Source organism: Danio aesculapii, chromosome 20 (genome assembly GCF_903798145.1).
Source record: "Danio aesculapii chromosome 20, fDanAes4.1, whole genome shotgun sequence".
Classification (NCBI taxonomy): Eukaryota; Metazoa; Chordata; class Actinopteri; order Cypriniformes; family Danionidae; genus Danio; species Danio aesculapii.
The window spans coordinates 20,150,862-20,176,859 of record NC_079454.1 but is presented as its reverse complement, the minus strand read 5'-3'; the positions used below and the strand labels follow the sequence as shown (position 1 = coordinate 20,176,859).

Here is a 25,998-nt window from a genome sequence, read left to right as displayed (position 1 = left end):
GATGGTGCAGCTCCATGTATTTGTCTCAGTCTCATTTTTAAGATGTTTTGTTCTGATGCTTTTGTAAAAGAAGCAGACTGAGAACCGCTCTAGACAGGACAGAGGTAGCCGCAAGGTTACTTGTTTCAAAGATTGATGGCTTTCAGAACAGGAGAAAGGCACCAGCGTCTCCAGCGCCCATCTCAGACACAAGCAGCGTAAACCAGTAACCCAGATTTAATTGGCTGCCCATTTATCAACTGATCCAGTATTTCTTGATGCGAGTTGAACTGCAAGCACTTCATCATCTGAGTGGGTCAAGCTGTTATACAGATGAAACGAACAGTTTTGGACCCCTTCATTAATAATTGACCTCATTTCGCCTGAGAATCATATCAGCGCATTTCATTGCTATTTCCTGCTCAGGCAGTTAAAAGAACACCCCCTCTGTTCTTTTTTTGTCACCTTCACTTCATGTTCCAGAAAATCCTTTTTCCGTGTTGGTTTAATTGCAACCGAACTTAACCAGGTGTCTTATGAGGCAGTCAATTAGCATTTCGCTTGTCAGATTAGCAAGTCGATCTGAAAAAGCCCCTGTGATTGCTAATCTGGTTTGGCCAGAGTTCTGTCAGTTGTTGCCATCGCAGCAGTGACCTTGCTGCCAACAGGATTTCATAACCTCATGTGCACCGCTAGACTATACTGACACTCCTTTACGACTTTCAGGCATTTTAAAAGGGTTTTAAAGATTTTTTTTTCTTTGCCTCTATACTGAAAAAAAATATTTAAAGATGATTCCTTGGATTTACAAAAAAAAATTTACGTTAAGTGGTTGTAAATTATTTATTTAGGCTGAATTTAAACAAACAAATTAAGTTGAACATTATTAAATTTAATTTGTTTGTTTAAATTCAACACAAATAAATTGTTTGCAACAGTTTTGCATGCAACACTTTTTTCAGTGTATATAGTCAGCACAATGGTAGTAAATGTTGCCATGAGCTGTACAAAGGACAACAAAAGACATTAAAGGGGAATCTGTGCAATTGAAAATCTTCTACAGCTGTGTTAAAATGCCTAATTTGGTTATGCAGGAAATAAATACATCATTGGTGTACTTTTTTATTTATTTTTTTGACTAATGTTTTGGATCAGATGTTTCTACTTATTTAATTTCTCCCAATAAATTTTGTAGTAATTAAATACTTAAAGTACATTTCACATGCAGCTATTTTCATTTCACTGGCTCTGGTTTACACAACAATAATGTAACCAAAAGGGCTGATGTATTTTATATTGCTACATAAAATTTCAGATTTTGCCATTTTTTTTCTTAATTTCCAGCAATATCTGTCACACATTTGTCTCTAAAGACAAATTATTGGGAGATTTAGAGCAATAAATTATATTTATAATTCAGGGTGTACTCACATTGGACATAGTTGTCTTGAACCGTGCCCAGGTGCAATTGTTCCCCTCGTCCTCTTACCTACCCCCTTGTCCTGCACTCGCATTGCATTTTTTTGCCTGCCATGCCCAAGCACGCTTATGTCAGAGATGATGCAAATGTTCTGTTTAACAGAAGAGAAGCGCTCTCGCTCCGTACAATTAAGATGGCTTTAATTATATTGTTTTTTTATTATTTTATGTCGTTTGATATACAGTGACACACAGTCAATTATTTTGCTGAACAGATCCACCACTTTTGACACTCATAAATCTTCATGAAAGTCATTGTACTGCATGTATTAGGAGATTTGCTGAAGGTGGCAGCTGTTGTGCAGCAGGCGGTTTGTATCTTTAATGACAGTTCACGTTCATTGAAAAGTAAGAATGATTAATAAATCCATATGAAACTGTCCCTTAAATGACGTTGCGTCTTCAGTTTCGTGCACATGCATGTTTTGCACTCACACTACAAGTGTACCATGCCAAAGCCCAACAGAACTGCACTTTTTCACACCTTTTTTAACCTGGCCAGGGACAGCCAACTGAGGGTGTACTTGCAAGCCCGATATAAAGCACTCGCACTTCTCAAACAATCTGGGAAACGGGCCTGGGCACGGTTCAGATAGCATAGTGTGAGTAAGCCCTGAAATGCACCTGGTCCTGATTCGGAGCACTCACACTTGTCAAAGAACCATGAAATGGGGGTCAAACGTGCCTGGGAACGGTTCGGATAACCTAGTGTGATTACACCCTCAAACAGACTTTGGCTCAATGTGTGTTGCGATTTAATGTCACAAGACACAATTCACTTTATTGATGCAAAGCGCCATTAATTTCCATCTGATTGATGCAACATATTTAACGAAAAATGATCTCCCCACTGGTGGGAATGTGCTTATTTGAGTGAAATGCAGAGAGATGAGATAAATAGCTTGAGGTTATTGTGTTTAAGATAAGAACAAAGTATAGACCTGTTTTCTAAGAAAGAACCTTAAATGATTTCTGTTGTGATCTGGGGTTATATAAAGGAAATAAAATGTAAAAACTTGACTTTGAAGGAGGCGAGGCACCCCATTCTACAGGGTAGGCCATTTATATTGTTAACACTTTGTTGGGAATGGGAATGGTTTGTGATATCAATGTCCTGTTTGTGGCACATTAGTATATGTGAGGGGGCTCATGAAAGAATAAAGCTACGTTAAAACCCAAGCACACAATTGTTTTCTTGTGAAATTCCCAATAGGTTTGATGTCACATGACCCTCTTTCTATTGAAAAAACAAAAGTTGGATGCAAGATGGCGACTTCAAAATGGCCACCATGGTCACCACCCATCTTGAAAAGTTTGCCCTCCCACATATACTAATGTGCCACAACTAGGGCGTTAATATCACCAACCAGTCCCATTTTATTAAGGTGTATCCATATAAATGGCCCACCCTGTATAATAGTAGGGTAAAAACTGTGACCTGCTGTCAAATGGCTCTGCGCTCGTGTCTGTTTTATTTATTGTGCGTTTAATGTGCGTCTTCGCTTCTGCTTGTAATATAAAGTAAATTCACACTTTGCTGATGAGCGCTACCAGGTTACTACTCTACATTGTTGTTTGTGCTTGTAATCTACACTCATCTAAAAACAACAATGTGTGCGCATGACATCAAAAAGTAAGGACTTTCAAAAAATATTTGTTTCCTGTCCCAAAAATGACATCGGGAAACCATTCAAAAGTTTCCAATTTTGAGCTGAAAATCATGTGTAAATGGCCCCTGAGTAATTCATTATGAATCAGACTGATCTGGTTGTTCATTTCGCTGATACACTTAATCAACTTGAATCAGACAAATTTATTTCTCAATTTTAACTCTTTTTCATGAATTGGAACATTTTGGAGTTCAGCTCCTTGATTTAAGCAATCCAGTTATTCTGTTTAACATGCTGATTTAGTAGTTTATTACAACCTGTGAGTTCTGCAGGATTCTGGTTCTTCAGTTCAGCTCACTGACTCATGAATCGTAGATTAAACTGATCTGCTTCTTGAGATTCACTTGCTTCCTAAAATGAAATGTCTGGTACATGTAATGCATGTGTTGCAAAAATCGGCGGTCAAATATATAAATAATATAATCCGGTTGTATGGTACATTTGCATGCTTTCATAATATAATCCATATTTAAGAACCAAATCAGTGCATGATACAGAATGTTCATTTTTGATTGGGTTAACCCTAACTTTTTCTTTGGCACTTTCAGTTACACCCAAAACTAACCCTTTGTCAGTTGATAGATCTTTTTTCCAAAAGTAAAAAGGTCATTTTTGGGCTCCACTTGATGTCTTCTGTGATCAGTGGAAAGCTTGTTCGCCCTGGCCTTTTGTTTAGACTGCTTACAGGATACCTTGGTTACTTGAAGGCAAGGTCTCCCCTTTGAAAGGCACGCTGAAAAAGACCCTAGAGCAATAAATAAGCGAGTGTTATCAGGAGCTGCTTGGAGGAAGAGGATGCAGCTGTACGCACAGGACTCATGGCTGAGACGGGCGCCCAGGCTCTCCTGGAGCCTTTGAGCTGCTGGAAAACGGGAGGTGTGAGGTGGGGCCGGTCCTGCACCGTTTGTTTTTCCTCAGCCGTTTCATCCCCTGCGACCACATAACGTGCCCTCTTTTACCTCTAAACCTTTCCTCTCGGCAGGAGTTCAAAACCGTCCTGTGACCCTTATCCATTTAAATCAATAGTTTACACAGTCGAACGCCACTGGAAAAATCTCCATTTGTCAACAGGTTGCGACCGGAAAGGTTTCCTTTTCATCTCTCCAGACGTTTGTGAAATGCAAAATAAACAGTGTTCTGTTTTGAAATCGTGGAGAAATGATCGATAAAGTCTTTTAAATGTGTATTTGGAGGTGGGTGTCAGTTTGGCAGAAGTGTGTGCAGGTTGAAATCACCCCCCCTGCTCCCCTCACGTTGAAGCAGAACTCAAATGTTTACACAAATGCTCTATTGTGTAGAGTAATGTCAAAGATCTATAAAAAGTCTTCATGATTTTAACCTTTTCTCACAGGAAAGGACCTGTCCAGTCGCAGCGAAACAGACCTGGCTTGTATTTTTGGGAAACGAGCGAAGCAAGAAACCAAAGACCGAGATGAGGTAAGCAGTGTAACTAGGCAACACATGTATTTATATACATTTATTTTTTGGTTTAAGTAGGGCTGGGCGATACAAAAAAATTATCATGATATGTTTCATATCATTCAGTATCAATGATTATTGATTTTTTTTTATAGTCCATTAAGGAGTATTAGGAAACAAAACTAATTATGTTAATCAAATCTGAGCTTTCAAGTAAAGGGACCAACTATACAACATTACAAATTGGGAAGTTAAATGACTACATTACCCTATGCAAAAAAAATCTTTGAGATGAGGAGCTAGTAGCTGATGCACAAGAAAAGAAATCAAAAAGCCACTCTCACTTTTTTTTATTTACAATCTCCTCACTGCTGCTTGTCACTGCACTCGTTTTTGCGTTAATCTGACCTGTGGTGGCAATACTGGAGCCCATCCACATATTGTCTAAAAGTGCGAACGCATGTCTCTCATAACTAGGCGACCATCAACTGTTTTTTCAGAGGATGACAAACGGACAAACTATTGCTGCGGTTCTGATACAAGTTTTATTTTTGCAGAAAAAAAAAAAACACTGCAGTTTTTGGATGCACTGTGTCTGCCATTATTACTGAAATGTGTATATTCCATCCAAGTGTGAAGCAGATTTGTTAGTTCTACTTGTGTGAATCACAGTACATATGCGGCATTCTGGAAAGTTGATATGTTTTCAACTAGTCTTGCCTGGAAAATGCGATCGTGTAACGTGCGCGCCACACCATGTGCACATCACCCTATTTAGGGAACCTGCGTTACTTGAATGGACTTAACCCTAAGCTTATTGGCATTCTTTCCAAGACGTGTGCCTAGCAGACACATTTTAATAAAACTATACTGCTTCATACCAAACTTTTATTTTTTTTTTACATTTTATTTTATTTACAATTTTATTTTTAATTAATTAATTTATTTTTTAAGCTTTTTTGACAATGATGTTTGGTCAATGTCAATACCATTTTATCGGCCCAACCCTAGGTTTAAGTACAATCACCAGCAGTCATAGCATGTTTGTTGCACCATCTGTTATAATACAGAGATATTTATCCTTATTTGGTGAATTTTCATACGCAAAGTCCAGTCATTTCCGATAGAAGATTTCCACATGCAGGTTTTGCAGTGTTTTTTAACTGATTTGCTGTTGACCGACATGACTTGATTAGTTTTAAGTGATATTTATGTGCTCTTTCGTTCATGCAGCACACTGCTGACACAATTTGAGCAAGCATTTTAAGTAGAGTTCTAAATTTAATGTGCAAATTAAATTAATAAACAGGGAAAACATTAATGCATTACAGTTTTTAATGCAATCACACCCACCCCAGACCGATTTTTATAGTAGCTCATCTTGCATTTCATACTGGTTCCACAGAATGCAGTTATATGCATCTGAAATGTACAATATTGAGGCAAAAAGTCTCATTTGTATCATATGATATAGTTAAGCAATATTACAGCAGCAAAACACAGTATTGTATGGTTTGCTGTTTTTTGGCAATTTAAATATGGTATTTAAAACCACTCTGAAACCGTTGTCTATTGTTCTCAATGAGCACATTGTATTCAGAATGAGTGTTTATGTAATTTTTTTAATGGTCAAATTCATTTTAGTTGTCCATAGTGATCAAAGTTCTTATATTATTCATTCATCTTCCTTAAGCTTAGTCCTTGATTTATCAGGGGTCACCACACCGGAATGAACCGCCAGTTCTCCTATTATTTGACCATTAAATGCATTCAAATATTTTAATTATTGTAATTGTGTGTGTGAATGAGTGGGTATGGGTGTTTCCCAGTACTGGGTTGTGACTGGAAGGGCATCTGCTGCTTAAAACATATGCTGGAATAGTTGGCGGTTCATTCTGCTGTGGTGATCTCTGATAAATCAATCTAAGTTTAAGAAAAATAACTGAATGAAATGTTTTGAAAAGTTGCATATGTGAGGATAATATCAAGATGTGACAGAGCTATTGCAGCAGGTTGCGTGTCACTTTACTGTCCGGCCCACTTGTAAGCACCACTGACCTCTGCTTTCATGTGACCCGCTCGCAGCGAGTTACAGGTCGATAATGAGCCGTGTCATAGCGTGCAGCCTGACTCCACACATGAGTCACTGTAGGCAGGGATCCCGCTTAAATCCCCTTAACGGATTTGCACCCGCTCTCTCCTCTTTCACCCCATCGTCCTGTCAGCTGCCTGTGTGGTCAAATCAGGTAGTGTATTTCTGATGCAGTGCTGGTGGGCACGATCAAACTACCTTCCCCCATCATCTCTCAGGTACATGATGGAAGTAAAAAAAATAAATAAACAATTTCTGATGATCCCTTCAAACCCTCCAAACTTGTAGAAGTTGGTTGGAAGGGATTATTTAGTGGAGTTTTTGGCTTACACGGCTCTAACAGTTAGTTCAGTTTGAAGGTGGTGCTATCAGCTCTTTTTGTTTGTCCACCTTGAATTTGGCATTATAATTTAATTTTTAAATAAGCGGACCTATCATTTGTTCATTTAATTGTGATGTAAATCTATTGTGTTTTTGTGGTTTAGTTCTTGGTAATCTTCCACAAGGAAATACGAGGGCTTGCAGAAGAATAGTTTTAGGTGAGCTTAGGTTTTAAGCTTTGGCTCGTAAACGAAATGTCGCTTCAGAGCTGCTTTGCTGTTGTCATGACATGCAGCACGTGGCTTGTTTTCTGGCTGCTGTGCAGAGACCATGTTGTGCTGTATGTTCATTCCTATTCATTGTTTTAAAGGCTGGATATTTTGGTGTTTGCTTATATCTACCACAGTGTACAGTATGTGAATAAATGTAGGAAACAAACAAATATTTAAACATTCTTATACTGTCAGTGGAGGATTTTAAACTACTGGTGGATTTTGAATTGGGTGCACAATGCATTGTTTCAGCATCTATTGCAATGTGCGAGTCTGAAATGATCACATCACAGGATTTGCATTAGCTATGTTTACATTCACCTGTTTTTATGCGCATTTTGTTAATGCGCATCTTGGCATTTCCATCAACCAATTTTTGCGCATAAATAAAAAAAATGTGCATGTTTGAGTAGGATGAACTTTTTATTCAATAAGAAGAGATGCGCATAAACTACGATGGAAACTTTTTTTTTTTTTTTTTTTTACCTGAACAAATTCCAGTATGTGCATTAAATTAATTAGGGTTGGGCCGGTAGACGATGCCATCATTCATCGCCGATGGCCGATAGACAACATGATGCTGAGCTGACATCGCCGATTCTCTGCCCCGCCCTCATCGCAAACCCGCTTGTGAAAAATACATACTTAGGCCGCGTTTACACTAATATGTCTTAGTTTTAAAATGGCATTTTAAAATGAAATGTTTTTTACCTAGCATTTCTGAACAGCCCACCATCCACTGAAAACGCACATCACGTGACCACACACACACAGACAGCCACACATGCTGTCATGCGCTCGTCTGAGCTCCAGAGAGTAGTGCACGTCGGACAGGCCATTAAGGATGTACCACTGGATAGTGTCTCACTATAGTTGTTAAACATGATATTTAATTCATCTTGTCTCTATCTAACGACTCTTCTGTCTTTTGTATCTATCAGGTAACGTGTCACAGCGTCAGTACACTGCATCAATCTTACACTTTCACACTTGTACTTGGTAATTTTAGTGAAAACCTCAGATACTGTTGGTTGTGCACCTTTTTTACCGACCAAGTTTGTCGACGCCATTATAACGACACAGATTGCTCTGCCTATTCATGCCCCATGTCCCGTGGAAAAGTGATTGACAGGTGGTAATTTGTGTGTAACTTTTATTTATTTATGCAAGTCATTAATTAAATATAGAAAAAAATTACGCAGCTTCTCCTACCACAGTTAATTCCATTTTTACTTTTAATATTTGGTGCCAGTTAATCAGGAAGTGACGATTTTGTTCTCTTTGACTCATTAGATGAAACCGCTGCTTTATTCGAATGTCTTATATGCGATATTCATGTTATGCGCATAAATTTAATTCACATCTTTGGATGAAAACATGGCTAATTACAAGTTAGGATTTTAATAATCAGGCACCACAGTTCAGAGCCCTAACAATTCATTTACACTGCTGCTGGTAAGAGTGTCAGAATTTGCTCCGGCCATCCTGCTAACGACGCTGTCCACCACCTCCAGGAGTGCCATGCCATTGGTTCTCTAACTATTGAATACGTTTACAGGTTTTCCAACAAAATAAGCCAATTAAAAGCTGTTTGTGTTGTAAGGCTTTTGTGTTAGGTGCTAATCTAATTTCAACGTGCTGTTTTATTGGAGACGTTACTAGCGTTAGATATCATTACAAACTGGGAAATCAGCATAGCAATAACCAGCTCCAGCTTTCAATTTGCTTCGGAACCAAAGTTTATTGGACTGAATTCCTGTAGGTTGCATCATAGCTCATTACCAAAAAGTTGACCCGATTTCAACTCTTCTCGACACCCCAAACCATTCACAACAATCTGCTCAACTTTCATCGGAGCTCACTGCTGCCTCCCATTGGAAATGAAAACCATCCAGCTACTTTGGCTGCTCTCGTTGGCGGCTCTCCTCAGTAATGCCTCGTTTCCACTGAGTGGCACTGTTAAGTTTAGTACAGTGCAGCTTGGTTTGATAAGAGTCAACCTAACACTTGGGTAGACATGGTGTATGGCAGAGCATTGCGATCAACATCATTCTCGCGCAGAGAATAAAGCCGTATGCTTCGTTCACATATCACATGTTTTGTGAACTCAAGATTATTATTTCAAACATAGACACGCAGCAAGCACGTGCAAACAGAGACAAAGCAGCACCTCTCGCAATTGCCACATGTTTTTCGATGCCCTGGTTGAAAGCAATAGAAGACATACAGCAGATTCTGTTCTTGCTTCTTGGCATGTGGCTGTTTGTCAAAAGAAGACAAACATGCGCAGTCACTGTCTTATTACAATTTCATGTCTCTGCTGTGCGTTTTAAAAATTGTGCTTCCTGTGTTCCTGTTGCACGTGCTGGTGACTATTCTCTGTATGTCAATAGTCCACATCTCCTGGTGCCTTCAGTCAGAAATTGAGTTCCACCTTGTGGTAACCATAACTAAGCATGGGCCGGTATAAGATTCTGACGTATGATAACCTTGGATAAGAATATCGCGGGATTGTGATTACTGCTATAAAAATTGTTGTCTGGGTAAAAGAACAACAACTTTTACCCCCCCTTGAACACATTTTAATAGTTAAATGTGTCATTATTTTAACGCTCAGTAGCCAAAATAAATACTGTTAATTTCTTTAAATTTCACATTTAATTTTTTTTTTATTTCACATGCTTTTAATTTCTCTTACAAAAACATCTCAAATCCTTCACGTGAGTATAAGTCTACATTTTATAGGAGGTTAAGGAAGGTCTTGTTTTTTAGGTTTTATTACTCATTAGCAATCAAAAGTCTAGTAGAACATGACAATTCTCACATGTAGAAGGTTACCAAAAACAAAATAGGCTAAGGCTAAATAATAGTCAAATATTTTCTGTGCAATGACAGATCTGAAATAGAGGAAGGCCGTGCTGCCTTGAAGGAAGTGTTATCTAAATAAATATATTTTTTTGCTCTAGCAAATTATTTGGGCAACTACCTGTTTGAGTTTGTGTTTAGTTTTAGTGATCTAGTTGCTAAGTGGCAGTGGGTATGGAATTACCCAACTGTGAGCTCATTTGATATTGTGAGTGCTTATGCAACATGCTTATGGTTAAAGAGATTAAATTTAATTTAAAAAACTATATTAAACTTTAGAGATGATTTAGGAGTCTGAAATGAAATAAATGAAATAATTTTATGTTTTGTAGTGTGTGGCATAAAAATTTATACATGACCCTTCTATTAAAAAGTTTTTTAACTTTTAGGGTTATGCTTTGATGCGTCTTATCCTCACTGAGAAAAATTTTGTAATATTAAGGCTTAAAATAAAATAAGTTTTATTTTTAAATGTTTTAATACAACATTTATTAGTTTGACAGATGAATTTTTAGCATTATTTCAGTCTTTAGTGTCACATGAGCATTTAGAAATCTAGTACAACTAATTGGTGTGTAGAAAACATTTATAAAAGGGGTGGTCCAGAGTGTAATTTTAAGGCTTGGTTGTGTTTATAAGATGCAAAGCAATGTGTGCTCATGTTTATTTTGAAGGAAATCATGTAATTTTTTTCATACATCTCACTTTGATTATATACAGCTACTCCGCGAACATGAAAACGACTGATATATTTCATGGTTCCTCTGAAAGGCCCTCCCTCAAGTGACTCTGATTGGTCGTGTCATAATGTGCTGCGATTCGCGGATCAGCTCCATGTCACGCCTGTGCAAGCATGCGCGTTTTGTGATGACAGTCTGTCAATCTCATGCCCGCTCTCTAAAATAACATCTGACAAGTGTCTCTAACGAGTGAAAATGTAACCAGTTTGCTATTATGTGTGTGTGCGTGTGTATGAACTGTCTGTAGACGCGTGCAACACGAGAAGTGCATGTGCGCAGGACTGATGTTTATTTTTCTTTTCTCTGATGCTCGAATTAAGTTATTTTCTGTAGTGACGCTGTAAAGAGAAGAATAAAGCACAAGATGTGGGATGCCACCTGTTTGAGCCTTGACTGATTTTTCTGCTGTTACACGGTATTTTTTTAACTCTGCATGTTACACGACGTCTTTCACATATGTTCGGAATATGCATGTGTAAGTAATATGAATCATTCATATATCTTTTGCGACTTCATTATCTGAGATTTAAACGTATGGAAAAGCACCTTATAGAGAGACACGCAAGTGCTGGTGAAGAGTGTGTGTGTGCGTTTACAGCTGTTTGACAGATAAATATGAATTTGTAGCTAAATCGTTAGCGGTGCAAAACAGCATTTCCTATTGTTTACATCTTTGCTACAACATACCTTTTAACGCTAGACACAGTACATGTCATGATCAATTTTAACAAATAAACACTTACAGGTCGTGGCTCAGAGTGCACAGCTTCTGCTTGTTGGAGCTGCTCCGTCTTTGAAGAGATTTTAACCGAATCCAGCACTGAACTGAGAGAGATTCTGGGCCTGTGTTTTGTCAAATCATGCTTTCTACGTATTTTATAACTCTCTGGAACATAATTAATATTGAACTGTAAGCACTTCTGTCTTTGTGTCCTGTCCTTTGGAAGCCCAAATACAGAAACAGAAGAAGCTCTGTGAAAATAGCAGGACGCCATTTTCTCCCTCTGCTGTAACATTACAGCGCCTCTGGCCACGCCCCTTGCTGTGCAGTGTGTGTGCGTTTGTGATCTCACAAGGCCCGGCAGTATTTTTTGTAGTCCCCAAAATTCGTTTATTGTCGGCTTTGCGTAGCTAACTCTGTAAAAACCAAGGTCTCCGTTTGCATTGAACTTTGAGCTTTTTACATTCAAAGATGCTGTTTATGTTCACACAGCTGCATTACACATCAACTAAAGTTTACAATATGATATCGTAGTGGACAACCCCTTTAATATGATCAGTTTTTACAATGATTTCAAAATATTTAAAAAGTGAAGAACAGTCTGTATTTTTATATAAGAACAGTAATATTTTTCATCTTTGAGATTTGGCAGTTAATAATTTACAATCCCATTTTTATTTTTCAGATATTTTGTGTGTAATCAGTTTTATTTCCTTGACCCTTTTATTTGACAACAGTCACCTCAGTGTTCGTGTCATAGTGCTTTCTGACCTGCAGCACATACATGAGCTGTATTTGAAGACCCCGGCGAAGTGCCTTTTTTTACTGAGAAAGCAGCACAATAGCATCGGCTCAGGCTTCGCTTGAATTTGGAAGTGCCGGCAGTGCGCTAGATTTTTATATTTTTTTTCTTCCGCTAATCGTTTTGCTGCAGTTTGTTATTGTCCTACTCTGTAGGGACTTCATCGACCGGATTGAAAACCAATCTGAACAGGCTCACAATGGCATCCCAGGAGGCCGTGTGGCGAAGGGCTGGTGGCGAACCCTGTAAACGGCGGGCAGTTGGGCCTGCATAGGAAGCCAACGAGGGGGCGTTGTTTATGCGAGCATTGTGTGCCGATACGGCCGCTGGAAGATTTTTGCCTCTGCTCATAGAAGCATCCTGTGTTCACAATAGGACAACGTGATGCCCTGCATACGCTGTATTGTAAACGCATTAGTTGTAGCGAGGAGACTGTGCCCTCCACTAATGTTGGTACCTTTGGTTAATATGAGGAAAGAAGGCTGTGGTAAAAATATATCTTTGTTTAAAAGAAATGCTCTAATTGAGAACCAGTTGTAACAAAACATTCAAATATTTGTTGAATATTTGTGCCAAAATTACTGGCACCCCTATTAATTTAAGAGATAAATATGTACAGTTGAAGTGAGAATAATTAGCCCCCCCTGCATTATTTATTTAATTTTTTCAAAACTTTTGATTAACGGAAGGATTTCTTCAACACATTTCTAAACATAATAGTTTTAATAACTATTTAAGTGCAGTTTAAAGGCTTAACTAGGTTAATTAGGTTTATTATGCAAATCATTGTAAAACAATTATTAATGAATAACAATGAATAAAAAAATATTGCTTAATTGGGCTAATAATATTGACCATAAAGTTAATAAATTGACCAAAAAAAATTAAAACACCTTTTATTCCAGCCGAAATAAAACAAGACTTTCTCCAGAAGAAAAAATATTAGTGGAAAAACTGTGAAAAATTCTTTCCTCTGTTAATCATCAATTGGGAAATATTTGAAAGGAAAACTATTTATTTATTTATTATTTTTTAATTTAATTTTTTAAATTTTATGTATTTATTTATTTTGAAACACCTGGGTGACTATGAACAAGAAGTTGTTCAACTTTGACCTCCTGTTTTCAGAATCCGTTTTATTACCAAGTGTGCTTTACACACACAAGAAATTAGTTTTGGCTACAGAAGCTTCCAGTGTACATAGTGACAAGTGACAACACGAAAATAAATATGAGAAAATACGACAAACGGTAAACAGAGATGCAGTTAGACAAAAAGCTCTGGATGTTGAATTGTATGTCCAGATTTGTTATAAATATACAAGTTATAAGGTGCTGTGTACAAATGCGTATGCTTTGTATATTGTTATAAGGTGCTGTGTACACAGGGGTGTAAATAGAAGATAACGCACAGGCCAAACTCACTCAGTCATTCCATCACAATGCAAAAGACCAAAGAGCAGAGCTGTGATTTGTAGCAAAAATGTTGTTGAGCTTCACAAAATAGAAAGTGCCTATAAGAAAATGGTAAAATCACTGAAAATGCCTGTGTCCAAAATAATTCCAAAAATCCACTGAAGTGGAAGTGTTAGGAATTGGCCTAGAAGAGGACACATGTCTATCTTGCCCAAACACACTGTAAGTAGACAAAAAAAATCACAGTCTGACATCAATCAAAAATCTGACATCAATGGTTTTGCTGTCAGAAAGTCTCAGAAACTACAGTCTGAACTTGTCTACATCGCTAATCATCTAAATTAGTTTCAAGAAATTCCTCTACTTTGAAAACAACTCAAATCAAACTCGAGCAGTTTTTTTTTTTTTTTTGATGTTTTGAGCAAATGGTTAAACTATTTATTTATTTTTGGTCATGTTTACCAAGAGTACCAATATCAGTGTAGGCCTCTATAAAATAGATATTGTGCACGTCTGGTTTGTTATGCAATATTCAGTCAGCGCTCATGCACTGTGTCGATCTCACTAGTGCTGTGTCTTGGCGGCTTCACTCCCACCTCCTGCACCAGGGGTTTTCCTCCTTTCTCTCAGAGCTTCCTGCCGGAGCCTTATCTCTTGTCACAGTGCTCTCTGACATACACATGGGAGGCCCGTCCAAGTCGCCCCTGATCTCATTACCTTGATTTAAGAAGCTGTTACGGGGCTGCGTATGTATTTTCTTGGTTTAATATGTTGTGTCTGTGTGTGTGTGTGCGTTTTGTTCACTGTGGCCCTGATTTAATTGAGTACTTTCATAACCCTAGTCTTGATGATGGAACAGTCACATCTTTAAGGAAGTTTGTCATGCATGGAAAGCGTCCAAATTGCTTTTCCATATTTTTGTGCAAATTCAGTTGACGCCTCTTTCACTTGTATAAAAATGCACTGATTTTGATGGACACTGTAACAACCTTTTTGACCTCAACATTGTCCAGGGACATCCACCCTTTAGTGCGGCAGTAGTTTATATGCCAAAAACACTTGCTAGGTATAGTTGGATCAACCATAACATTAAATGACAATGGAAAAAGTCACTGTTGAAGGATCACAACAAGGTATTTAAAACATTACAGTAGATGATTAAAATGCTTTTATTATGTATGGAAATTCACTTATGTAGAAGACCCTTATATACAGCTTAAAGTAAAATTTAAAGGCTTAGCTTGGTTAATTAAGTTAACTAGGCAGGTTAGGGTAATTAGGCAATAATTGTATAATGATGGTTTGTTCTGTAGACTATAAAAATAGAGCTTAAAGAGGATAATAATTTTGACCTAATGTTTTAAAAAAAATTAAAAACTGCTTTATTCTAGCCGAAATAAAGCAAATAGGACTTTCTTCAGAAGAAAAAATATTAACAGAAATTTCTGTGCTCTGTTGAACATCATTTGAGAGATATTTAAAGAAGGAAAAAATCAAAGGGGGTCTAATAATTCTGACTTCAGCTGTGTACACACATAATAGACTTTTAAAAATGATGATAAGTGAATTCAAAATTCATATAACTTTCTATATATATTCAAAGAATAGCAATCTTTGATCCTAAATAATAAAATGGCAGTTGTTTGCCGAAATAAATAAAAATAAAAAATGCAACTCCACAATTGATATATATTTGAGCTCATTTAAAGTTTTTTTTTTTTTTAATTTTCTTATTTATTTTATTTTTTAATTTTTTTTCCCCAGTAGCTTATTTTAGCTCCTGCTTGCTGGTCATAATTGATTTTTGTTTTGTTTTTACTTATTAAATTTCAAGGAATTTATTAATAAATAATTTAATTGGTGTTTTTTATTTATTTATTTTTTATTTTATGTTTTTAATTTTTTTTCAAAACCGTTCAAAACAAACAAAAAAACATTTTCAAAGGAACATGGAAACAAAAAAGCCATACAATACAAGTGTCAAAGGTCACCGAATACAATCTTATTTACATTCATATTTATGGTTGATAAAATGTTGGTTTTGTATCAAAGATTAATAGGCTTCACCTCAATAAAATTAAAATTACAATTATTTTTATAATTAAAAAAAAAAAAAAGTAAACATTATTTCTTCTCAAGGAAAGTGTCAGTACCAGATCAAACACCTCTTTTACAATATCATGCCATTCACCTACAGATGGAGATGGAACCATTTCTTTGTATTTGCCTTTTTGCTAGTTGTTAGTAGTGTATTAAGAAGATATGCATACTATTTTTGGTATTTTTGAAGAGTAAATGCCCAGGTACATATTTTAAAATTACATTCCAGATTCAATGCCATTATTGCATGTATTTCTTTATTCTAATCTTGCCAATAGATGTGTGTAATATTACATTCCCAAAATATGTGGAAATGATCAGCCAATACATTTCCACAGTTTTTCCAGCATTCACCAATTGTTTTGATCTCTGGTTTGAAAGTATTGTATTTAAGGTGTCATAAAGAGCCTGATTAGATTTTTCCAAATAAATTCCCTCCATGAATTAATTAATTGGTGCTTTTATGATGATTATTTTTTTCATTGGCCCACATGATTTTTAATGCAGTGAAAATAGAATATATAAATATAGTCCTTTTACCACCTCTGTCCTTTTTACAGCAGTGCTTGTGCTCTCTATGCTGCTTCCATGTCATTAATTGTGCATAAAACTTCATGAATGTAGAATCTTGGGCTCGATTAGCATTAAAATATTTTTCAACCATTATGTATACAGATATTTAATTGTCATCAGTTTATGCACTTATACTTGAAATTTGCTCTCTGTGGTTCACTACCGTCACTACCATATTAATTAACTTTAAATAGAATTGAGAACAAACACTCAAACAGTTAATCAAGGGCAGCAGACCTGATCCTGATGTCCTCTTAAGTGTGCTGAGGCCCCCTAGTGGGCCCTGGGCCCTGCTCAAACTGACAGCTGTCATGAGCAAATTAGAGCAGACACACAGTCTAAGGCCTTTTATCTCTCAGCGACAAAGAAAAATCTGAGACTGATGTTCGCGACGCTTAAAATTTTTTGGTATTTGCCCAACCGTCATCTTGATCACATCTCTTCAGTATTTGTACCTTTGTTTTCTTTTTTCTCCAGTATTTACTGTTGATGGCTCTTTTATTATTTGGTTCCCTCCCCATCGCCGACTGGTTCTCTTCTCGGGGGCCCTAGTTAGTCTGTAGGCTAGTGTGTACGCAGTCATGAGGAGTGGGTGTGATTTATCTCCCTCGGCCCCTGCGCAGCCCCCTCCACTCCGGCAAGCCCAGAGGAAAGAGCAGAGTCTGCTTGGTTTTTGCGAGGCCCCAGCATTAGCTGAAATAAACCCTCCTGCTGCTGGTGAAAAATGTCCTGTGATTGGCTAATTAATCAGTCAAAAGGGGAGCGTCGCGGCCTGTGACTTGAGGGACCCGAGCAGGCGACCGCTGAGGGCCCGCTGATAAATGGACTCCCTCCTGCTTCATACATCAGTGAAACTTAGTCATTTTTTACCACTGCTCTTTGCGTCAATGGTGGATCGCTAAGGCCTACACTTATATATTTCGTGTGAAACTCCATCTGTGTGTGTGTGTGTGTGTGTATGTGGAGTGTGTGTGTGTGTGTGTGTGTTAGAGACAATTGTCTGATTTGGTCGGCACACTTTAAATTGCTCAGTAAATATTGTCTATTCAGCATAATGTCTATATCAAAGTTTCCATCTCAATATTATCTGTGTCCCAGATTTTTCAGTTTGAAGCCGGTAACAATAGACAATCACTTTAAAAACTGCAATGATAAATTTGATTTCTTGTGGGTTAGTCCAAGTAAGTTTTTGAATGATTATTATTATTTTTTTTTATAATAATAATAATAATAATAATAATAAATATTATTTTATAGTGCCTGTGCAATTTATTTTAGGCTAAAAGAGATCTATTGCTACCTGTTGCTGGAAGTTCCAGATCTAAATTTACACTAAAATTAATGTTTAGAATTTATGTAATACTTTATACTCAGCAATGATGCATTGATCAAAAACATTGTAGAGATTCTTAATGTTAACAAAAATTACTACATCAAATAAATGCTTTTCTATCTTTCAGTGCATGATAGAACTAAAATATGGTTTCCAAAAATATTAAGTAATCTGATCTCATCTTTGACTAAATAAAACAATAATAATTGAGCACAAATCAGCATATCAGCATATTTTTGAAATTCAGCATTAAAGTACAGGAATAAATTAAACTTTAAAATTAATAGAGAACTTTCAAAATGATCAGTCTTTTTCTCATTAATTTAGGAATCCAACATTAACCTCATACTTTATAATGTAGAATGTACTATATTTACAGTGCTCAGCATAATTGAGTAAATCCCATTTTGAAAATGAATATTTTATCAATTTCTCAGTAAATATAGGCAATGTATTTTGGTGCATTTAAACAAAACAGATTTATTAAACAAATCTATCTATTCAAATAATATTTTAGTCACCAAACAAATTTAGAAATCAAGCAAATATTGCAAAAATAAATAACAACCTACAATTAAAAAAACTAAATAAATAAAAATTGTATTTAATATTTTTCTATAGCATATAAATTTGGGTGCACTAGTTTTTGGACCGCTATCATGAGTTATTTTGTTAGCTAAGCTCCAGATTTGGCTTCAGAACTGACTAATTTATATGCACAAATATAATATTGTATAACTTTTGATGAAGAATATGAATTTAAAAGATCGATTTATGAAAAAAAAATGTTACTACTTAAATGGATTTGCTTATCTTTACTTATTTTTACATGGATATATTGGTTACATTGAATAAAGAACATTATTTCACTGTTATTTTAATAATTTATTTGATTTGATCAACATTAGGCACTTTAATTTCTAAAATACTTCCAGTATAAATTATCTGTATACATTAAGTTATGTTCTCAAACAGACTAATATAAGCTTCTATTTGTGTATTCGTGTCTGTGTAATATGACATAACGAATATAAAATTAATATAAGTATTATTGTTATTAATATTATGAAGTGTGAGGCAAGCCAGTCTCCATGGCTCCAGTCAGCCGGTCCGGCATCTCCTCTGGCTGTGTTTTTCGGGGTTGGCGTGACCCCATGTGGCCTCTCCCACTCCCACGCCATCTCCAACACAAAGCCCTGAGTGCACAGACTGGCACCTGTAGCTGCTGTGACTCACCCACGCCCTTCCTCATGAAGGATCGCTGGCCGCTCCACTCAAATGAGGAGTCCAGGCGCAGCGTTTGGCAGATGTGGTGAAGGGCCGCCACGCTGCCCTCTCATTGGCCGCATGGGAGTCGCTGGTGGGCGGAGCTCAATGCTCAAATTATGCTGAGGAGGCAGAAGTTAAGCTCCGAATGTGCCAGCAAAGCTGATGGAGCGCCAATAATAAAAGTGCTTAGTTTCATTCAACATTTGATATTATTATTATTATTATTATTATTATTATTATTATTATTTTATTTTATTTTATTTTATTTTATTTTATTTTTGTTATTTACTATTATTATTATTATTATTATCACCAAAGTTTCTAATTGTATTATATTGATAAAAGGTTCTATTTGAACCTCTATTTGATTTTGTTGCCCATATACAACCATAACAAAAAGCTAGTTAGATAGAATATATCTAAAAATATATGAACTATATTTTTATATAAAAATATGTACTTAATTTATTCATATATTAATTTACTAACATTCAGGGTTGGTTATTTTCATTTTTCTTGGTTTGATTTTTGAGAGTGTTCACCAACTTTATTTTTTACTTTTATTTGACTAGAAAATACAGTAAAATTAAATGTATTCCAATTTAACATTTGACAGCTCATGTGATTTATTTCAGTTTAATTAATTTAATTAAAAAAAAGAATTAAATATTAGTAATTATATTAATAATAATAATAACAATAATAATAATAATAATTATTATTATTATTATTATTATTATTATTATTATTATTAATATTATAATCATGCATTAATATTACTACTAATAATGCTTCTACCACTATTACTGCTAAAGTGTTTCCCCTACCATTATATATGGGGGTGCCCCGCCCTTCCAACAGCTGTACCCGCCCCCCTTGAAGTCACGTTAATTGTATTATCTATATAGCGCCAGATCACAACTTTTGTTTTTAATAAACAAGCTTAATAACCGTATGTAATATCTTATTTACCCAACAGCATGTCATTTCTATTCTGCGCTCGTGTCATAGGAGCTAAAATATATACCGATGCAGACATCCCAAGTCTCCTGGAAGTTCCGGGGGTCTCTATGCATTTGCGGGAAATGCAAACGAATGATAATCTCCCGGAAATCACGCATCTTCTGCCCGGTCCTCAAATACGTCCTGCATCCCTTCCCGCTCTTCAGATACGTCGTGCACATCCCATGGTGTGATGCGAGGGGAGCTGTCTCCTCTATATATTCTAGTGTCTAGTTATGACCTCTCCCGGAAGCTTTGTGTGTCTTCCGCAAATTCATACCGGCTCTATGATCCCCCAAAATGATTTAAAATACTCCGAAATCATGGCGACGAGAGTGAATGAGCAAGTAAACAGATCGCGAGAGGCACAGTGATGGTTTAAGTATTACATTTCTTCGGTTAAATGAATAAAGTAGTAAAGGATATTGCGAGTGCAGATCCCCCTGTCTCTCATTGAGAGATCTGCTGTCAATAGTATGAGACGAGCAAAAATATTTGAATGGTCCTGCATGTGTTTAGGCATATAAGAAAGAATATAAGAACTGAAAGTTCTGTTTTTGACAATATTATAAATTCACTAAAAGCTGGCTGGAATTATTAGATAAAACTTTTTTTTACATAAATATTTAATAATATAACTTCTTGTTATACACTCATTGCTATAAGTAGTAGTTTATAGGCCTATTTCCTTTAAGTAAACAAGTATTAGATTTATAGATGTGCATTTTAACTAATTTTCATCTTTCATCATTTGCAATGTTTCCAAATTTATTATGCTTTGGCGACCCCTGATAAATAAGGCACTAAGCTCTGAATGAATGGATGAAATATTTTCTGTAAAGCTGCTTCTGGCCATGACACGTTCACACCTAAATTTTTATAAGAGACATGTTTCATAAATGGGCCAGACATTTCTGACTTTCTATGCCAAGAGGCTCAGGAAATGTTCTTCCAGAAGCCCATAAAGAGACACTGCTGTGACAAAAGCTGCACAGTTTGTGAATAAAAAAGATCTAAAATAAATGTTAATTTCTAATTTAAAACAGCTGTACAGTTCAAACAGTTGCTCAGTTATTTACTGCTGTCATTAAAAGACCATGACTCCTTGTGTCAGTGTGAGTCTGAACAGCCATGCTGTGTTGAGCCGTGTCGCACGCAGCCCCAATCCACCAAAACTATAAACCTAGGGGAAACACTGATGATGATGATGATGATGATAATAATAATAGTAATAACCAAAAATAATATTAAATTATTTTATGGTGATAACATATCCAACAGCCTCTAAATTTTGAACGGTCGTGTAAGTTTGCAGGAGCCACTAGCTTAGTGTTTAGCATTGAGTTCTGCTGATTATGGTGTTGAGATTTGGCTGGCAGTGTTTCCTAGTGTTCCCGCGTTATTGCATCATAAGCTGTATAACTGCATGTTCTGACTAAAAGACCCAAAGATTCAGTTGGGACCAGACAGCAATGCAATGTGGAAACCATGTTCTCCAGCATGTTTAACTTCTCTGCTAATGCAGTAACGGACGCCCCGTGTGCTGCTGTTCAAAGGCATGTTTGTTTTCAGGCGGGAGAGCCCTAATATGCTCTCAGATAACATCTAATTGCCTCAAACAAAAGCGCGGCCTCCCTTGTGCTGTTGACAGGGCTACTGGATAATGAAGAAACAGACCAAACTGACTGCCTGCTACAGGCCCTCCGGCGGCTGGCTTTTGACGCCCATGCCAACCCACTGACACGTACAAATTAGCGTAAAAATAAAAGTGGAGTTAATGTAGCCATGTCAAGAAGATCTGACATTTTCCATGTTTAAGTGCTGTAATTGGGTCCCCAGTGCATCTACAAAAAGGACAACAATGTAACCGCACCGATAGTGATTTAATTTTTTTTTCTGTTGATTCTGTTTGTTTTGTTTTTTCTTTCTTTTTTAACTAGTAAATAAGCAGATTCTGATACAGATTTCAGATTAATTTTTTTCTCCTTTTTCTTTTCTTATTTGCTATAAACTAAAATTAAAAGGGTATGTGGCCAAAATGCTTATTTGCTTTATCACATGCTGAATCTGCTGTTTATTTTTTTCCCCAATTTCAGTTTAACGGAGAGAATTTTTTTCAACACATTTCTAATCATAATAGTTTTAATAACTGATTTATTTTAGCTTTGTCATGATGACAGTAAATAAAATTTTACTAGATATTTTTCAAGACACTTCTAGACAGCTTAAAGTGACATTTAAAGGCTTAACTAGGCTAATTAGGTTAACTAGGCAGGTTAGGGTAATTAGGCAAGTTACTGTATAATGATGGTTATTGCATAACGGGACCATGAACTCTGTCGATTTATTGATGTTGAAAATTCAACACTGTAGTTCAACAAAGAGATTTTATTGACTTTTTTTTTTTTTTAAATATTAATTGTTATAATAATTTTTTAGGGAGTTTTCACCTTTAATATGGATAGGATAGTGGAGATTATAGATAGGAAAGTATTGGGAGCAGAGAGGGGGGAAGGGTCGGCAAAGGGCCTTGAGCTCCGGTCAATTGAACTCCGGTCGCCGTGAGCACGATAGTGCTATATGTCAGCACACTTAACGACTAGGCTACTGGCGCCAACTTTATTGACATTTTAGTTCTAACTAATTTTAGTCAATTGCTTTGAAACACCTATTTATTAGGAAATTATGTATAGAGTATAAGTCCATGAATTACTGACAGTTTATATTATAGGTTTTTGTACCATAATTTACAACACCAGCCCAGACAATATATCACTTCAAATTATTTTAAAAAATGTCAATTAAATAACACTTTTCAAATACTTTTCACCATCAAAAGTTGTTGGATAAAGATCCTGTAAAGCAATTCAAAAGCATAAATAAATGAGAAAAAAATCACAAAATAAAAAAAATCCCAATTTGCAGGTCATCTGCATCGATTAAAAAAAATTCCAAGTTCCTCAAAATTTTGCGCCAAATTTTACATTTCAATGTAGTGTTTGCAGAATTTCAAAATTCTGGAAGGACTGCGTAACACAACAGCTGCATGCTTATCATCTACTTAGCCAGTGAAAGTCATGGAAAATTCTTTGATAGTTGGCCAGGAGTGGGAACACTAGTAAAGGCCCCGCCGCCTTCTGCAAAGCAGCAGCTCATTTGCATTTAAAGAGACACACAAAACCAATGTGATTGGCTCAAACACAAATAATCACTGATTTGACAAGCTGTCATAAATGATCTATGGAATATTTTGAGCTGGGTCTTTACATAGACATGTTTTGTTGACAGCAGAGATTTATTTGACAATTTATGAAAAATGCCATAATATGTCCCCCTTGACGCAGAGGGGTAGCTGAAGTGGGCAGTGGTTGTTGGCACATGCAGGTTTGCCCTGGCATGGTGATTACAGTATTAGCAGAAGAAACTAAGCGTCTGCTGCTCTTGAGAGCCACCGCCACCACTGTTTTCATGGGCCTAGGCTTGCATTTAATCACCGCCAGTTTAATCTAATAAATCACTGCAGGGCAGAGAATAAATGGTGTGTCCTCCATCTTTGGGGCCTGACACATCGGCTCCTCTGAGGGCACGGGAAGGCAAGCACTTTACATTGTAAAGCAAGCAGAGTTTAGTGATGCTGCCCTATGCAGAGCGTTGTCTTCATTTGTTACATGAGAAGTAATGAAGGCTGGCGCTGCATCACACTGCCTTCTAGCCCGCATTACCTGGAGGTCTGTGTGATTCAAATTCCTCTGCATTTCTTATTCATTGATTCTGGTTCAGTGTGTGAGTTGGTGGATTTGAAAATACATGGTAGTAATGTAGTAAAATATAAATGATTCTGATATTATTTGTATGTATTTACATGTTCTGCTAACTTGAATAATAACAATAATAATAATAATAGGATTAAGAATAATAACATGCTAATTATTAAGAAATCATTTGTATATTTTACCAAATAGTCTAGTCTAAATGAGTTGTTGGTGGTTTATAAAATAATAATCATAATAAAATAATGAAGTTTAACATGGTGTAGTCCAAATTTGTCTATTATTATTATTATTATTATTATTATTATTATTGTTATTATTGTTATTGATGATGATGATTATAATGATGATAAAATAAATATAATAAAAATGAAAATAGTTTAACAAACAGTGTAGCCTAAATTAGATATTTAATATTATTGTTGTTGTTGTTGTTGTTACTATTAATGATGTCAAAATGATAATAAAAATAGAAATAATTTTTAAAAATCGTAAATTAAATGGTTAAGTTTAGCAAGTAGTGTAGCCTAAATTAAACATTATTATTATTATTATTATTATTATTATTATTATTGCTGCTGCTGATGATGAAAATAGCAATATTTAAAAAATAGTGTAGTGTTAAAAAAACAACAACAGTGGTAGTGTAGCCTAAATTAAACATTATTATTATTATTATTATTATAATTATTATTATTATTATTATTATTGCTGCTGCTGATGATGAAAATAGCAATATTTAAAAAATAGTGTAGTGTTAAAAAAACAACAACAGTGTAGTGTAGCCTAAATTAAACATTGTTATTATTATTATTATTAAGCATGCAATCGGTCTTTGGCTGGTGTCACTTGAAATGTAGTAGAAGTAGTAATGGTAATGGTAGTAGTAGTAATTTCTTAATGCTAACATGTTTTGTAACTGTTATAAATAGTATTTAGTATAATAGTTATGAATGTATTTTTTAAGTTGTTTTAATGGTAATAAGCACATATGAACTTGTTTCATTTGATATATATATATATATATATATATATATATATATATATATATAAGAAATATATAAGGAATATATAAGGAATATATAAGGAATATATATATAAGAAATATATGGACAAGACCAAGGAAGCACTTTTAGAAGGAAAGTTTCAGTATGAAACAATGTCGCTATCCAGCATTTCCTCCAGAGTTTTATGCAATTTCGAATGTTTCATTTTAAATCTTTCAACTTTTATTTTAATGGAATTTGATACCACTTGCCGAATGAAAAGAAAAACCTCTGAATTTCGTGACTCTGTGGTCCTTTAAGGTAATCAAAAATCGCTGTTTACATGGTAGACTCTTAATCAAAGTATTATCTTAATATTAAAATCGCAGTATTGGTGTCCATGTAAATGTACTCTGAAAGTGCCAGATGATGTCACAAGCTGTCAAAAACAACGCATTCCTCTGCCTTTAAGATGATTTCATGAGCCCAAATGTGTCATTACGTGTTGTCCCCTTAAACGCAACTTTTGTAAAGCATCTGCTTCACGTTGATGTGTCAGAGTCCTTGTAAAATAAAGCCATACTTAAGAACACTTAGTTTAAGCAAATTTGATGAACGCGATCGTACGTGTTGATGAATCTGAAGGGAGTCGCTCACCAGGTGCGCTGTACTGCACGTGTTGTGTGTTTGTGTGTTTGTGTGTGTGTGTGTGTGTGTATGCGCATTTCCTAGCAACAAGAACAAACGCCTAAACATCGCCAACGGTGTTCGTATCGTTGTTTAGAATTAAATGTTTAGAGATGGTGTGACCAAAGTCCCTGTAAGAATTAGTCTTTTGTATGACAGAATGCGGTTCTGTGCGTGCCTTTGATGTACCCCTTGATGATGCTTATGTCCTTGTCATAGCACCAGTGGCACCAAAATTAGGGACCGAAATTCATATGCTGATTCTGTGATTCTGCTTGTGAGAGACTGTTCTCTCTCAGCTCACATCATTCAAAAGAAAAGAGCCACATTGTCCCCCGAAAATGTCAGCAAACTGGACTGGCTTAGCAACAAGCTGAATGTAAAGGGGGACTAAACAAAATTGTTTCTACTTTATAATTAATGATCTCAACAAGTTTAAGTTTTTTAAATGCGATTAATTACAAAAAAAGTGTGATTTAATTATTATTCTTAAATCGTTTGAC

At 35.9% G+C, this 25,998-nt stretch overlaps 1 protein-coding gene across 1 annotated transcript in view; it reads left to right on the top strand.

The window, feature by feature from the left end:
- pinx1 (PIN2 (TERF1) interacting telomerase inhibitor 1) overlaps positions 1-25,998 on the top strand; it is a 49,663-nt gene that overhangs the window by 9,327 nt on the left and 14,338 nt on the right. Inside the window, exon 6 of the mRNA XM_056445573.1 lies at positions 4,480-4,565. Coding sequence (XP_056301548.1) covers positions 4,480-4,565 — 86 coding nt within the window. The remainder of the gene's footprint in view (positions 1-4,479; positions 4,566-25,998) is intronic.